General features: G+C 44.5%; 1 protein-coding gene across 7 annotated transcripts in view; it reads right to left on the minus strand.

Annotated features, from left to right (window-relative positions):
* Positions 1-400: 400 nt before the first annotated feature.
* The window catches only part of PLXNB2 (plexin B2), a 351,723-nt gene continuing 338,340 nt past the window's right edge, over positions 401-13,783 (minus strand). For all 7 annotated transcript variants that reach the window (XM_035128378.3, XM_088676784.1, XM_088676785.1 and 4 more), the window contains 6 exons: positions 13,586-13,746; positions 12,167-12,314; positions 9,833-9,897; positions 8,247-8,322; positions 6,770-6,844; positions 401-2,888 (listed from right to left, as the gene is read on the minus strand). In XM_035128378.3, the coding sequence (XP_034984269.3) occupies positions 2,784-2,888; positions 6,770-6,844; positions 8,247-8,322; positions 9,833-9,897; positions 12,167-12,314; positions 13,586-13,746 (630 nt within the window). In that variant the 3' untranslated portion in view covers positions 401-2,783. The remainder of the gene's footprint in view (positions 2,889-6,769; positions 6,845-8,246; positions 8,323-9,832; positions 9,898-12,166; positions 12,315-13,585; positions 13,747-13,783) is intronic.

The following is a 13,783-nucleotide window of genomic DNA, read 5'->3' on the forward strand; positions in this document are numbered from 1 at the left end:
TGGCCAGAAGTGACCTGTCTTGGGGAGTCATCTAGGTTTACTTATTTCTTTACAATTTTATTCTACTTATTTAAAGCAACTAATGCCCCCAAAGCAGCTAACAGTGCACAGCAATATGATAACTGGATCCAAGTAGAATAAACATATGGCTGGCCACATGACCCGGAAGCTGTATGCCGGCTCCCATGGCCAGTAAAGCGAGATGAGTGCCACAACCCCAGAGTTGTCTGCGACTAGATTTAATGGTCAGGGGTCCCTTTCCCCTTTACCTTTCCCCCCTTTAAATTTAAACAAAAGGGAAAGACTTCTGGGGAAAAACAAACCCACGATACACTGTATCCCCAGGTCCACTCAGTTCAGTCTTAAAATGTCTGAAGAACACATTTAGACAATTCAGATATTACACTTTGTGGAAAAAAATTGTATTTGATTTACAATTCACAGGATTTACAAATAATGACAAGATAAAACAGATTAGCAAGTTTGGATACCTTTGCTGATCAGACAGAAGGCAAGTATAGAGGCATAATTTGACACAGAATTCTTAGGTAAAACTGATTCAAACTATTCAGAGTTCCTTACATTCCTGGTGTGCTGAGGAAGCGCATACAGATGAAAGCAAATGTTTAACATAAAAGGAAAAACATGAAAAGTGACACCCTGTTACTGCCTCCCCCCTTTTTTAAAAACTACTTCCACAGTAGCCATGAGAACCACATTGCTAGTGACTTGCTCCAAAAGAAATTGGGAAGAGACTTACCGATACATTTGACGATGAACATGAAGGCAACAAATTTGGATAACTCCAGTACAGGGAGAGAGGTAGCAAACTGAAAGTCTGTTACTGTGTTAAGAGCCAAGCAGGTTTAAGGTGTCACAGGACAGAAAACACCAGAGCAACACCAAAAGATAATGAGCGTTTTGATGGCAGTGCTACATGAACTGCCCCAGAAGTATGTTGAAAAATGAATCTAACAAAGATTGCTCTCTTTTTTTGTGCAACATAGCAATTTAAGATAACGTACCAAGCTTTATCAAATGGCATGGAAGCTGACTAATATTGTAAACACACAATACATCTTTGACAAGTTACTTTAATTTCCATAGCTAAGTTAATGATGATTATTCCATCCATTGCAGCATTCCAAGGCTCAAGTGGTGTTTAGGTTAGACGGGCCACAGGATTTCCTTACAATGAGTATTTTACATTAACAACACAGATTCCAACCCCCCCCCCTTTAAAAACATACACAGACAAAAACCAAATAACAACATCCCTTGGATAGTGTGAAGATTCATTTTTTAAAAATCCTATGAACCATTCCAACAAAAGATATACATACTTGAATCATGTCAAACTGCACACTATTGGCAATAAGCTAATTACAGGCATTCTGCTGGTCAATTTTCTCACAAAAAAGTCATCAAACCACACATAAATATTTTTGATACGATTCTCTTTACAAAACCATTCAGATTCATATAATTAGTACAAGTAAGGCACATTAGCATATGTAATAAAACTATCATTTAAAAAAGAAAAAGGCCAATTTTATTTGCCACCATTTCTGAATCAAATTAGAATTTGCCACTGGTACTTTCCATTGGGGATGATAAGAGATAGTCTTGCAACTCTGTAGGGAAGTCTACAAACTTGCCAGATCCAGATGTTTCTGGGTCTTGGGTAATTGTGATATGCTACCATTCCCTTGCTTCCCCTCCCCCCACCCCAAAAGCATCAAATTGCACTTTTATGCAGCCCCAAACCGGCTTTGCTTTGGCTGAACACAGGCTCTTCCCAGGATATTTTCCCTCAGTGTGTGATTCAGAATTCATGTGGCAGCAACAGTGTCAACAAGTGTGAACAATCACTTGGCTGAAACCTAGACAAAATCACTGTTCATTCCCAGCTGTTGCTTTGCCAGTGGTGCACTGGACCGGTATTAGTTATTTGGAAGTACCTGGCAATCTTGGCGTACTGAGGACGTTAGGCACCTCGCATGTTCTGCACACTGAATACCATGCAAAAGTACTCATACATCGTGGTTAAGATTTATGCTCTTAGGGGGGACATACATGCACCTTCCTAGTTAAAGGATCAGTCCATCCCAAATAATCTACAGTATTGTCCACTTTGGCCCTGGCAAAGTGAGTAGGAGGGAAACAGTCACAACCACTGTTTTTAGCACTTGGTTTTCAGATATGTAAAGATGTATAGTACCAAACCCACTGCAATGTCTTAAACAGAAAAAGTCATAGCAAATGTGTCTTTCGTTCTACTCATTATGAGTAGAACACAGGACAACTGGATTTATTTTTTATTAAAAAAGAATAAGAAGAAAATCTATTTCCAATTACTGAAATTAAAAGAGGGATATTGCATTTATTTTTCCAATATGCTATTACTTTTCTAGTACACATATTGCTTAAAAAATATAAAGAATGCTATAGGTAGTGAATTTAACTAGCGTAATGAATTCTAAAAATGCTGATGCTTCAAGATTGTACTATTTGATTAAATGAGCTATAACTTTACCCTCCCCACCCCAGAGGACTTCCCTCATTTCCCATTGAAAATTCATTTACACACAACACAGGATTTTAATTAGAAGCATAATTTACAGTAAAAACTCTTTACATTACAGCTTTGCTATAAAAAAACCCAAAATCTTTTGTTTTTCATTTAAAGTTGTAATTACACATTAAAAAATAGAACACTATTTCCTTATCAGGAAGAATGAATTTACACATCCAGATCAGTCTTCTTTATTGCAGCTTTCAAATCAAAGGTCAGTTACTTTATTCTCTAAAGCAGCTGCTATCTGTTGTAATCGAAAAGCAAGCTGCATTTTTTGTGCAGCTGGGTCCTCTTCCAGTGCATTTATGATCTAGAAGAAGAAGAAGAAAAAAATCAGGATTCAGGCAAGACACACAGCTTCAGTTTTCACAGCCATAGGCCTGTTCAGCTATATATTACGTGGAGGAAAATCTCATGGATTTTGAAGGGTGTTATTTCGAAGTGTAGATCAGAAGCCACATTGCTTTATTAAGACAGAATTGTGGAGATTAAAGAGGCAACGATCACTAGAGAGGGGGAAGGCCTACCATTGCAGAGTCATCTCCTTGTCCCAAGGATCCTCTGTGGGTGGTGGGGTACTTTGCCTGGGCAGCCTGCATAACCCTCAACTGCTTCCCACTGCCAGGAGAGCTCTGTCCTGGCTGCCTGAAGCTACCATTTAAATGCAAGCAACTCTTGACTGTTGAGTTGCAGGGGCAGATTGGGGGGGGGTGTTCATTCAGATTGGTTGGGAAATGAGCCAAGCCATTTCCTTTTTTTTTTATAAAAAAAATGCCTTGTGTAATGCAAACCCTTGTCCATCTCTAAGTAACTATTCAAAGATGAGCATCATTACTAGCCAATAAATTTTTAAAAAGCGTGGCAGAAATAGGGAATGCTCCTTCATAGCTTGTGGATACTGAACTTTTGTTGTCTGATGGTAAGCTAGGTTGTCTTACTGATGATTGCTTTTGTTGCTTCACTGATAGGTGTGTGCCCCTGCCTATATTTTCTTGGCCGAAGAGGAAGCGACAACTATCGTGGAAGCGGAAAAGCTCTTTAAAGAGGCTCTGAAGGCAGCTGCTACAGGCGTAGCCAACGGTTGCAACATCATGGTGCCCAGTATGAAGCTCAGCACAGTAAGCCAGTCTCTCTCTCTCTGACTAATAGTCCTGAGATCTTTCAAGAGACAAATAGTTGCTAGAAGTGTGTAGGCCTGGGTGATTTATCAATATAATGCCGGTATGAGGGGCAGGCAGCAATGACAGCTTCACTCAGTGGTATAACGTTGGAGAAACCGTGGCCACTCCTGAGTCCCTCTGCCTCCAGTGCCCAGCACGCTTAGGGAGACACAAACTGCAGCCATGAGCTGGAGGCAGAGGGACTCAGGAGCGGCAGAGGTGTCACTAAAGATACAGTGGTGCCTCGCTAGACGAAATTAATTCATTCCAGGACTCAATTCGTCCTACGAAAATTTCATCTAGCGAGGCACCGTTTATTAAAAGTCAATTAATGCGTTCCTATGGGCTCCGGGGGAACTGGTGGCGGCGGCGGCGCTTGCTCTCTTGGCTCGGGGAAGGCAGGCAGGCGCTTCCCCGAGCCAAGAGAGCAAGCGCCGCTGCTGCCAAAGACAGAGCCGGATCGGACTAAGCTTCAGAAGCTTCGTCGGATTTGGCTCTGTCGGACGGGGTGGGGGAAAGGCGAAGGAACGATCCTGCGCCTTTCCCCCACCGCCACCAAGCCAGTGCCAGAGCCGAAGTGCGGCGCTGCGGCCGGGGGCTTTTCGCAGTTTGCCTCCCCCTTGGCTTGGGGAAGGCAAATGCCGAACAGCCCCCGCAGTGCCGCACTTCGGCTCCGGGGGGGTGCTCTGTTGGGCGGTGGGGTGGGGAGCGGAGGATCCTCCGCTTTCCCCCACCGCCGCCAAGCCCCATGCTGGCTTTTCACGGCGAGAAGCGGCGGTGGGGGAAGACCTCTCGCCGCTACCTGCCTCCCCCGACACGGAACGCAACTTCAGAGACGTCCGAAGTTGCGCTCCGTGCCGGTGGTGCGGGCCGAGAGGCGGCAGCGGGGGAACACCTTCTTCCGTCGCCGCCTCCCGCCTGCCTCCACCGACACGGAACGCAACTTTGGAGACGTCCGAAGTTGCGCTCCGTGCCGGTGGTGCGGGGCGAGAGGCGGCGGGGGAACACACAGAGCGTAACTTCGGTGAAGGCAAGCGGGGGCACCTAGCCCGCCCGTTTGCCTTCGCCGAGAAGGCACCCGGCTTTCTCAGGGAACGCAAGCGGGCGGGCTAGGTGTCCCCCGCTTGCGTTCCCTGAGAAGGCGCCCGGCTTTCTCGGCGAAGGCAAGCGGGCGGACACCTAGTTCCTCCCCCGCTAGTTCCTCCTTGTGTTCCGCTGGTCTCTAGCGGAACACAAAAAGGGGAACCAGCTGTAGCAGGGAAAGAAGGCAAAGGAAGATCAGCTGAGAGGCACTGACAGCTCTCAGCTGATCTTCCTTTGCCTTCTTCCCTTGCTACAGCTGGTTCCCCTTTCGCTAGATGAATGCCCTGATTTTCTGATCAGAGGTTTTTATGGCCACGCTCGCAAGACGAAGCGGTGGCCATAGAATCCCTGTCGTATAGCGATGCAACCTCCGATCAGAAAATCATTTCGTTAAGCGGAATTTTCGTCTAGCAGGGCATTCGTCTAGCGAGGCACCACTGAGTGAAACCGCCACTGCCCTCATACCACTGCGGAGGGAAAAGGAAACTGCATAGACAAGGCATGATACAGCTTGTTCCTCCTTCCCGCTTCTTTAAACTGCTTGGCTGAGGAGCGTACTGCAGCCCTTGCCTCAGCCAAGCAGTTTTACAGAGCCCCCGACCCCACGGCAAGGTGGGGGCTTCATTAAAGTGCTCCCACTCCCCAGCCACACTTTTCCATTGAGGTGGGTGTGGCTGCATGCCCCTCAATGGAGAAGTTTAAAGGAGCCCCCACCTTGTCTCTGGCTCACACAAGCTGGCAGCCGGGTGTGGGTGGAGGCAGCCTTGCCTGGCTGCCTCTTTCCTCCTGGGGTGGTCGTTCAGGAGGAAAGAGGCGGTGGGCCTGCATGGGCAAAGGCAGTCAAACGCTTGGAGCATGTCAGGCTCCAGGCGTTTGGCTACCGTGGTGTGGTCTGTCTTCAGGGAGGGGGGGAAAGGAGAATAAGCTTGATCACCCCCCCCCATGCCAACAGTGGCGGAGGGAGCCTCGCAAAGGACCCCGAAGTCCCTGTCGCTTCTGTGCAACCAGCAGGAACCTCAGAGCTGGCTCAGCTGAGGCAGAGCAGCCCTCTCTCTCTCTCTCTCTCTCACACACACACACACACCGAGACCATGGCCACTGTTGCTCACACATGAGCTGCACAGACATCGGGGCTCGATAAGTTGGGGGGCAGGAGCCTTTCCACTCCCCCCCCCCCAGCTGAGCCGCAGGCAGGGGCCAATGCAGCTTCTTTCAACATCACGGTTTATTGCCAAATCGCGATGTTTGACTGGTGGTAAAGCTCGGCGATGTTGGGTTTTCAACATCGCTGAGCCTTAGTGGTGGGGCAGGAGACCAGAAAATAATGCCAATATATTTCACATTTGGCAACCAATGGGCCCCTCTGGTTTCAGATAGTACACGAGTCTAAAAAGCCTGGGACACTAAGTTTCACAGGCTCTAGCAACTATTGTGGCTCATTTACCAGAAATAATGTACTTACCATTATCTCCAGAAGTCTATACTCAATTCTGACCAAACTAAGCCTCCTATGTATATTTTGCTCTAGGAGGCCTAGTTTGGTTAGAATTGAGTACAGACTGCCAGAGACTATGCCAAGTACATTACTTCTGGTAAATGAGCCACCAGAGGGCTGTGAAAAATTGTGCCCCGGGCTTTTTAGATTCATCTACCCAAGTACTATTGGTTGCCAGATGTGATTCCCCCCCCCAGCTCTACCTCACTAATTTGGCTAACCTTTGTTATCAGCACTACCAGTATTTTGGATTCTTCTAAGCAAACTCCAAAGATGTCAGCACCAACCTGCCCCTCCAACCTCCGTGTATAAGAAATATAGCGCCAGTAAAAGCCAAGCAGTAGGTAAGCTAGAAAATCATGTGCCCAAAGTCTGTTAGCCTGTTGGCTCTTTTTCCTTGCTGTGGTGACCCTTTTACAGCATAATAAAACCATTCTGACAGTGGAAACTTACCTCATCATAGTATTTGTTAGTATACTGGTAGAGCTGGTGTAAAGCCACAAGGGTATTTAACGAGTCTGTGTGTGCCTATTAAATAAAAAAAAGAAGAAAAAGGAATGCGTCAGGGCACCGTCCTGGCTGCATAAGAACTCCAATGAAATATATATAGGAGCACCAGACACGATGTAAATCCCTTTTCCATATCCCAGCACTGGTACGCAAATCTTTTAATAGCTGTCTGGCTTGGTGAGGAAGTGAAACTGACAATTTTCAGAAACCACCCCTCCCCCCAACGTCAAGGTCTCCTGCTAGATTTGTTACAGCCAACTATGCTGCTTTCCTCATCATAGAAAGGGGTAAGCAGTAGTCTTAGTCTGGAGCAGGTTGACTCCAGTTGTGTATATAGGTCCTGCGGGGAAATGCTCCAAAGAACACAAACTTCATCTCGTTAAGAACACAAGAGTGCTGTAGGATCAGACCAAAAGCTGATCTAGTCCACCAACCAGTGGCCAACATCTGGGAAGCCCACAAGCCAAGTGGTGAGAACAATAGCCCTCTCCCTGCTGATAGTTACCAGCAACTGGAGTTTAGAGGCATAGTGCCATCATGATGAATAGCCCCTGACAGCCTTATCCCCTGTAAATATGGCTGATGCCCCGTTAAGGCCATCTAAACCAATAAAAAACACGAGATGACGTTTACACAAGTTCCTTGTGAGTTTCATCCTTTTGCAATCTCTTACGATGTCTTTTAACCAACTGGAGTGAAGGAAACGATACCGAAGCCTCCACACGAACTGAATTATAAATTATTCTTGTGGACATGCCACATGTAAATTCCCTGAATGAACCCAATTTGAATCTATGGTTGTAGCTTCTTTCCCCACAAGCCTTTTTTCCTCTGTGCTGTTTTATTCAACTAAGCTATTAGAAATCCCATCGCTTTTGTTAACATTGGGGGGGAAAATCACCCTAAAAGAATGTTTGAGCATCCTTTAAAATCAATAATTCACAAGCAATGCAATATATCATAATCATATGGGGAAAAATAATTCAAAAGATTCCATTGGGCAGGCAGAAGTTCTAATAGGACGTGAGCACAAAATGACAACAGCAGGCACCCCCCAAACTGCGGCCCTCCAGCTGTTTTGGCCTACAACTCCCATGATCCCTAGCTAAGAGGACCAGTGGTCAGGAATGATGGGAATTGTAGTCCAAAACATCTGGAGGGCCAAAGTTTGGGGATGCCTGCTCTACAGTGCTCTACAGTCATACCTCATGTTGCATCTGCTTCAGGTTACGTGTTTTCGTGTTGCATCCCGCGGCAATCCGGAAGTACCAGAAGCGCTAAATCAAGCCGTGCGCATGCGCAGATGCAGCACTTCAGCTTGTGTCAGTTCCGTGTTACAGAGAGGCCTCTGGAACGGATCCCCTCTGTAACACGAGGTTCCACTGTATTCCCCAAGTAAGGTTTCCAATTTGATACTTACCCTAGAAATCTCTGCTAAATGTGTATTCATGTCCTGGTCACTCACTTGTACCATTTGGCGAATACCTTTGTAATAACTAGGGAAAAAATCAACCAGAAAACAATTTTTAGTTGATGTAGTTCATCATTTTACAAATGCATTCATGCTTCGTAGCAGTTTTATTTTTCTAATAACTACATCACCACCAGAGGTGCTCACGAAATTGCAAATTTCCGTATGAAATGATCTGATCTGCATCTCTTGTGCTTATACACACAATTGGCTTAATGCATCAAAGCGCTGCTACCGTTGATTTCAACAACCCATGAGCGAAAGGAAACACACACCGCACAACTTAGCACAAACCAGCAAAACTTTCTGTGGGCATCTGAACAGATGAGATTGTGCCTCAATGCACATGGTTTCTTCTGCACTGCTGCCCAAATCCTGTCATGTTCAACAAGTATACTGAACTATGGGGATTACCCGCCTCATTATTGAGAAATGCCAAGGCTGGCAAAAGAGGCGCAGCCAAGCAAATGCTCAGTGTTTCTTACAGTCTGATCCCACAAATGCTTCTGCTGAGTTAAATGGAATTTAGTCCTGTGTAGCTGTGCATAACATTGCAGTGTTAGAAGTATTCGGCGAGGAATTAAACTTTATAGTCAGAAATAGTTGGAAGTTAGGAAGTGTTACACCTGGAGTAGAGTGTATATTTTCACCTTCCTTTTTAACAGACTTCTAAATGAAGGATCTTGCAAACACCCATCCCCCAAATCTGCTTTCATCATTAATACTGAATTTAAAAACACACCAAAGTATAGCTTTTGCAAGCCGAAGTATAACTGACAGCTCCAATGATCAAGCTTGAAAAATGTCACCAGAGACCTTTGAAAACTCATGCCACAAAAAGTTGTTAAGCCTTTAAGGTGCTACAGGACATTTAGCACTTGTGAAATACCTCTCAACATTCTTTCTTCAACTTCTGTAGTACGGTTCACTGGATAGGACATTATAAAAACTGCATTTGAAAAGGGGATGGGGGGGGGGGAGACTAGACTGAAAAATTAAAGGTCAAAAGCCACGAAATTAACCCCAGGTTCAAAGGTTTGAAAATCTTTTAAGGGAATGTGTGAATTATATGTCTGTCTTTGCCCTCAGATTTACTCCTCTTGGAACTCTCAGTATATAGCAATCTTCCCTCCAGATGTTTTGGACTGCAAGTCCCATCAGTCCCAACCATTATGGCTGATGAGAGTTGTAGTCACATAGAATAATCAAGTTGGAAGGGACCCTGAGGATCATCTAGTCCAACTCCCTGCAATGCAAGAATATGTAGCTGGTCCCATATGGGGATCAAACCTGCAATATTGTGCATGGGAACCAGGTTGGAAAAGGCCATTGTGAAGGATAGCATTATTACTGACAGACCATGCATCCCTCCATTGTCCAATTAGATGTTACCACTATGTTTACCACTTCATTTTTTATCTAGTCAGTATAATACATGGAATATTTTTTAAGGAGCATGTTCTGAAGTGATGATGAAATGGAATTGTTTTCCTGGTGACAAAAGCCCAGGTACAATAACACCCCCCCCTACTTACTCTTCCACCATCTTCTTATACGTCGAGATCTCTTTTGCATAGAGTAACTTATTACTCGGAGAATCCTGGGGAAAGATGATATACACAGAGTTGAGTGTTCAAGTGCAATTGATGCGTTAGAGATTAATTTGTAGAAAATGCACTGATTTAAATAAAGTGTGTGCGCTACCATAACATTTGGAAAGCAGACTGTGAGTATATGTCAGTTTTGTCATATGTGAAGCTAAAAGGCCAGAGGAACCAGTCATGGCTGTCCAGACTGCATCCCAATCTCAGGCCACAGCATGAAAGTTGGGAGGAAGGCCAATGCTATTCCCCTCTCCCCCTAATATCTCATAGCTCCAGGCCAATGAAACTGTTTAGCTTCTTCTTCTTTTTTTAGTTTTTTCCCCTTTATTGATCTTCCTTCCATATATTACAAAAGTAAGAAAATACAAACATACATGAAAAAAAATACAGGGAAAAAAAGAAAAAATGCAAATAAAAATAAAAATGTATCAATCTATACACCCAACCTGTTATTCATTCATTATACTATACTTTCATCTGAAATTTTTTATATATTAAAGAATATTAGCAAACAATAAAGAAAACCCAGCCCTCCACCCTGTGATGACTTCCAGCCTCTTCTCTATTTCGGTTTCTGTTTCCAAATTCCCTTGTATACCTGTTTACATATTTCCTTTCATTTTTATTTACTTTGTTTGAGCCCTTCACCTGTCTGCTAAGAGATTAGCGTTTTCCACAAAATTTACCATATATTCATTAAACATTTTCCAATCTTTATCAATTTTCTGTTCTGATATCCCCTTAATTTCTCCCGTTTTCCTCGCCATATTTTGATATCTTATCAATTTAATTTGCCAAACTTCTACATTCGGTATTTAATCACTTTTCCAGTTTTTAGCGATAAGAAGTCTGGCAGATGTGGTTGCATACATTGTTAGACATCTATCTTTTCCCTTGATTTCGTCACTTAACATCCCTAGCAGGAATATTTTGGGGTCTTTCTTGAAAGAGTATTTCAATATTTTCTTCATTTCTATGTAGATCTTCTCCCAGAATTTCTTGATTGTTTTGCATTGCCAGCAAATATGTATGAATGTTCCCACCTCTTTGTGGCACCTCCAGCATGTGTTATCACTATTCTATATTTTTGCCAAATATGGTGAAGCTGTTTAGCTTCAAAGGCAGCCTCTATCCCTAGAGCTCAGAGAGTAAGCCTTCAGGTCAGGCGCTTAGGAAGGGAGAGGAGAAGGGGGCGGGCCGCCCCTAGCTCCAGTCTGGCGGGGGCAGGGTGGGGGCAGGAAGAAGCAGAGTGTGCTGCGGAGTGGGTTGCCGGCTGGCAAACTGCTCTGAAGCAGAGCGCCGGCCAAGTGCCGCCGGTTGAGCAGAGCAGCAGTGCCAACCTGGGCGGACTGCGCATGTGCGGACATGTGCAGTCCATCCTGGCTCGTCCTGGTGCATGCATTGTGACATCAGGACGCATGCGCGTTGTGGAGCAACGCCCCGCCCCCAGGGGGTGCCGCCCTGGGCAGCCAAGCGGCACCATTCGCAATTGCTTCAGGTCAGTCCAAGACCCTGAAACGTGCCTAAAAGGGGGGGGGAGGGAGGTGTCTCCAGGCTGAAATACATCTATTCTCCTTCCTGGGCCTAACTGGCCAAAATAATTGAATCAAAGACCAGATGAATCTAGTTAAAAACACAGCAGGCCATCTAATGCCAAGCTATTCAGCGCAGGTAGGTGGAAAAAACCCCCCACAAAGTTGAACAGCAAAAAAAATCCTATTCAGGCCTGAAGTGACCAATAAGTCACAGGTCATAGGTTGGGAGGGCAGGGGCTGCAAAGAGAATAAGAGGGTGTGGTGAGAAGGCCAACTAGACTTTAAATAGGGCTCTGACACTGCCTTGTCCCCACACCCCGAATGCAGAGCACCTCAAGGGTCTGCCTCATTGGCCGAACAGGCCACAATGTGCCCCTCTGGCTGGTACCAAGGCTAGCAGGCCTTGTGGATATAGTGCTGTGAACAGGATGATAGGAGAGACATCCATTAAGTTTCAAAAACCAACTTGCAGCTTCAATAGACAAAAAAGTTGCAAACAGTAATCAGCTGTTATTCTAAAAGCAATAGAAAACAACTCTTTTGAATGTGTCACTAGAGATTAAACATTGAACTTTCGCTGAAGCTTCAAAACAATATAATCATCTTTACAAGCAAAGGCAAAATGAACTGATCTATGCACTATCTTCTATGATTACTGCTTTGTCTATCATAATGTACTTAAAACGTTCTCCCTCACGCGCAGACACAGAGCAGAATGTAAAACACTTACCCTGCTTAATTTGTGCTCTGTTCTTGTGCAAGCATCCATGAAAGTCTGTGCAATGACTGACAAGGAAGCATCCACTACTTCGTGAACATGAACATCGAAGATGAAGTGGGGGTTTTTCAGTATGTTTACCCAGAACCTAAGTGGCAAGCTGTGAAGAAAGCAAAGAAATAATGCAGGCCCTTATTAAGGAGTGAAGTTAAAGTGTAGAAAATGAGGCCCTGGCAAGCAAAATAGATTGCTCTGCTTAAAATTGCTGCAACATTATTTTCAGTTTGATTATATGCTTAAGCCACTAAGTGAATCAGTAACCACAGTGTGCTTCTGCACGCAGACGGCAGTCTCATTGCTACATGCCCCAGAACCCCAAGAATGAGTATTTAGCAAAGCTGTATTCCTTTGTGGCAAGACCTGTGCAACAATAAGGCTGGCACTACTTAGTTGAAGTGGAGATCCTTTAACCTTCATGCTGTTGGGGTATATCACTTCAAATGGAAAACTCAGATTCAGGAAGAACAGGGAAATCATCCTTGTAAACACTGAAAAGTAAGGCTGCCACGTATCACTCTCAAGTTTCTTACATATTCTGCCCTCCCACCTATCTTTTTTCAGGGCTGGGAACACTTTGCAACTGGCTGTGTTTTAAAGCTTTCATCCTTCTCCCTCAGCAGCTTTGTTAAGGCATTCTGGTGTTTCCCTTCATTTTAAGGGTTGCTGCCCTAGTTTTAGAGGACTGTGGTTGGACAATATAAGCATAAAGAGCAGCTGCTTGAAACAGTGGTTATGATCCAGGAACCATCTATTATAGACAGACAGACAGATAGATACAGAGACCCTCCAAGTGTCCCATTTTCCAGGACAGTCTCATATTTACAGAAGCCATCCTGGTTTCTGATTTGATCCCGGAATGTCCCACTTTTCCTTGGAACATTCCTTTTTTCATCAGAGAAATGTTGGAGGGTATGGAGTTATGTGACCCCTGAGCCAAGGACATAAGTAACTATACAGCCTTTAGAAGACACCTAGGCAGCCCTGTATAGGGAAGGTTTTTTTAAACTGTTTAACGTTTTATTATGTTTCTATATATGTTGGAAGCCGCACAGAGTGGCTGGGGCAACCCAGTAAGATGGGCAGGGTATTATTATTATTATTATTATTATTATTATTATTATTATTATTAAAATAATAGAATAGGACGTTCCTATTTTCACCAGAGAAATGTTGGAGGGTATGCACGTGTGCGAGTGCGCACACACACATACAGAGCTTCTGCTGAGAGCTCTGAGTGAAATGCGGCACTTTCCCCTTCCACATCTGGTAAAGAGAGAGCCCTGGCTTACAGCAATAAAAAGCAATGTTGCTAGTGAATGAATGTATTGCCTTCTTCAGCCACTTCTCCCCCTGAACCTTGAAAGTTCATACCTGTTCGTTTTCCAGATGTGGATAGTATCGTCATCTTTGATATCATGCTTTTCCGCTTGCTCATCAAGAAAATCAAAGAAATATTTCACAGCTGGTGGCACAACATGCTTTGAGTCAAGTACACTGTGAAAAAAGTTATCTACAAACTGCTGAAGCGTACCCTGAAGGAGAATTAAGGGGTGGGGGGGAGAAAGCATA

The sequence above is a fragment of the Zootoca vivipara genome, chromosome 9 (genome assembly GCF_965207765.1).
Source record: "Zootoca vivipara chromosome 9, rZooViv2.hap1.1, whole genome shotgun sequence".
In the NCBI taxonomy this organism is placed as follows: domain Eukaryota; kingdom Metazoa; phylum Chordata; class Lepidosauria; order Squamata; family Lacertidae; genus Zootoca; species Zootoca vivipara.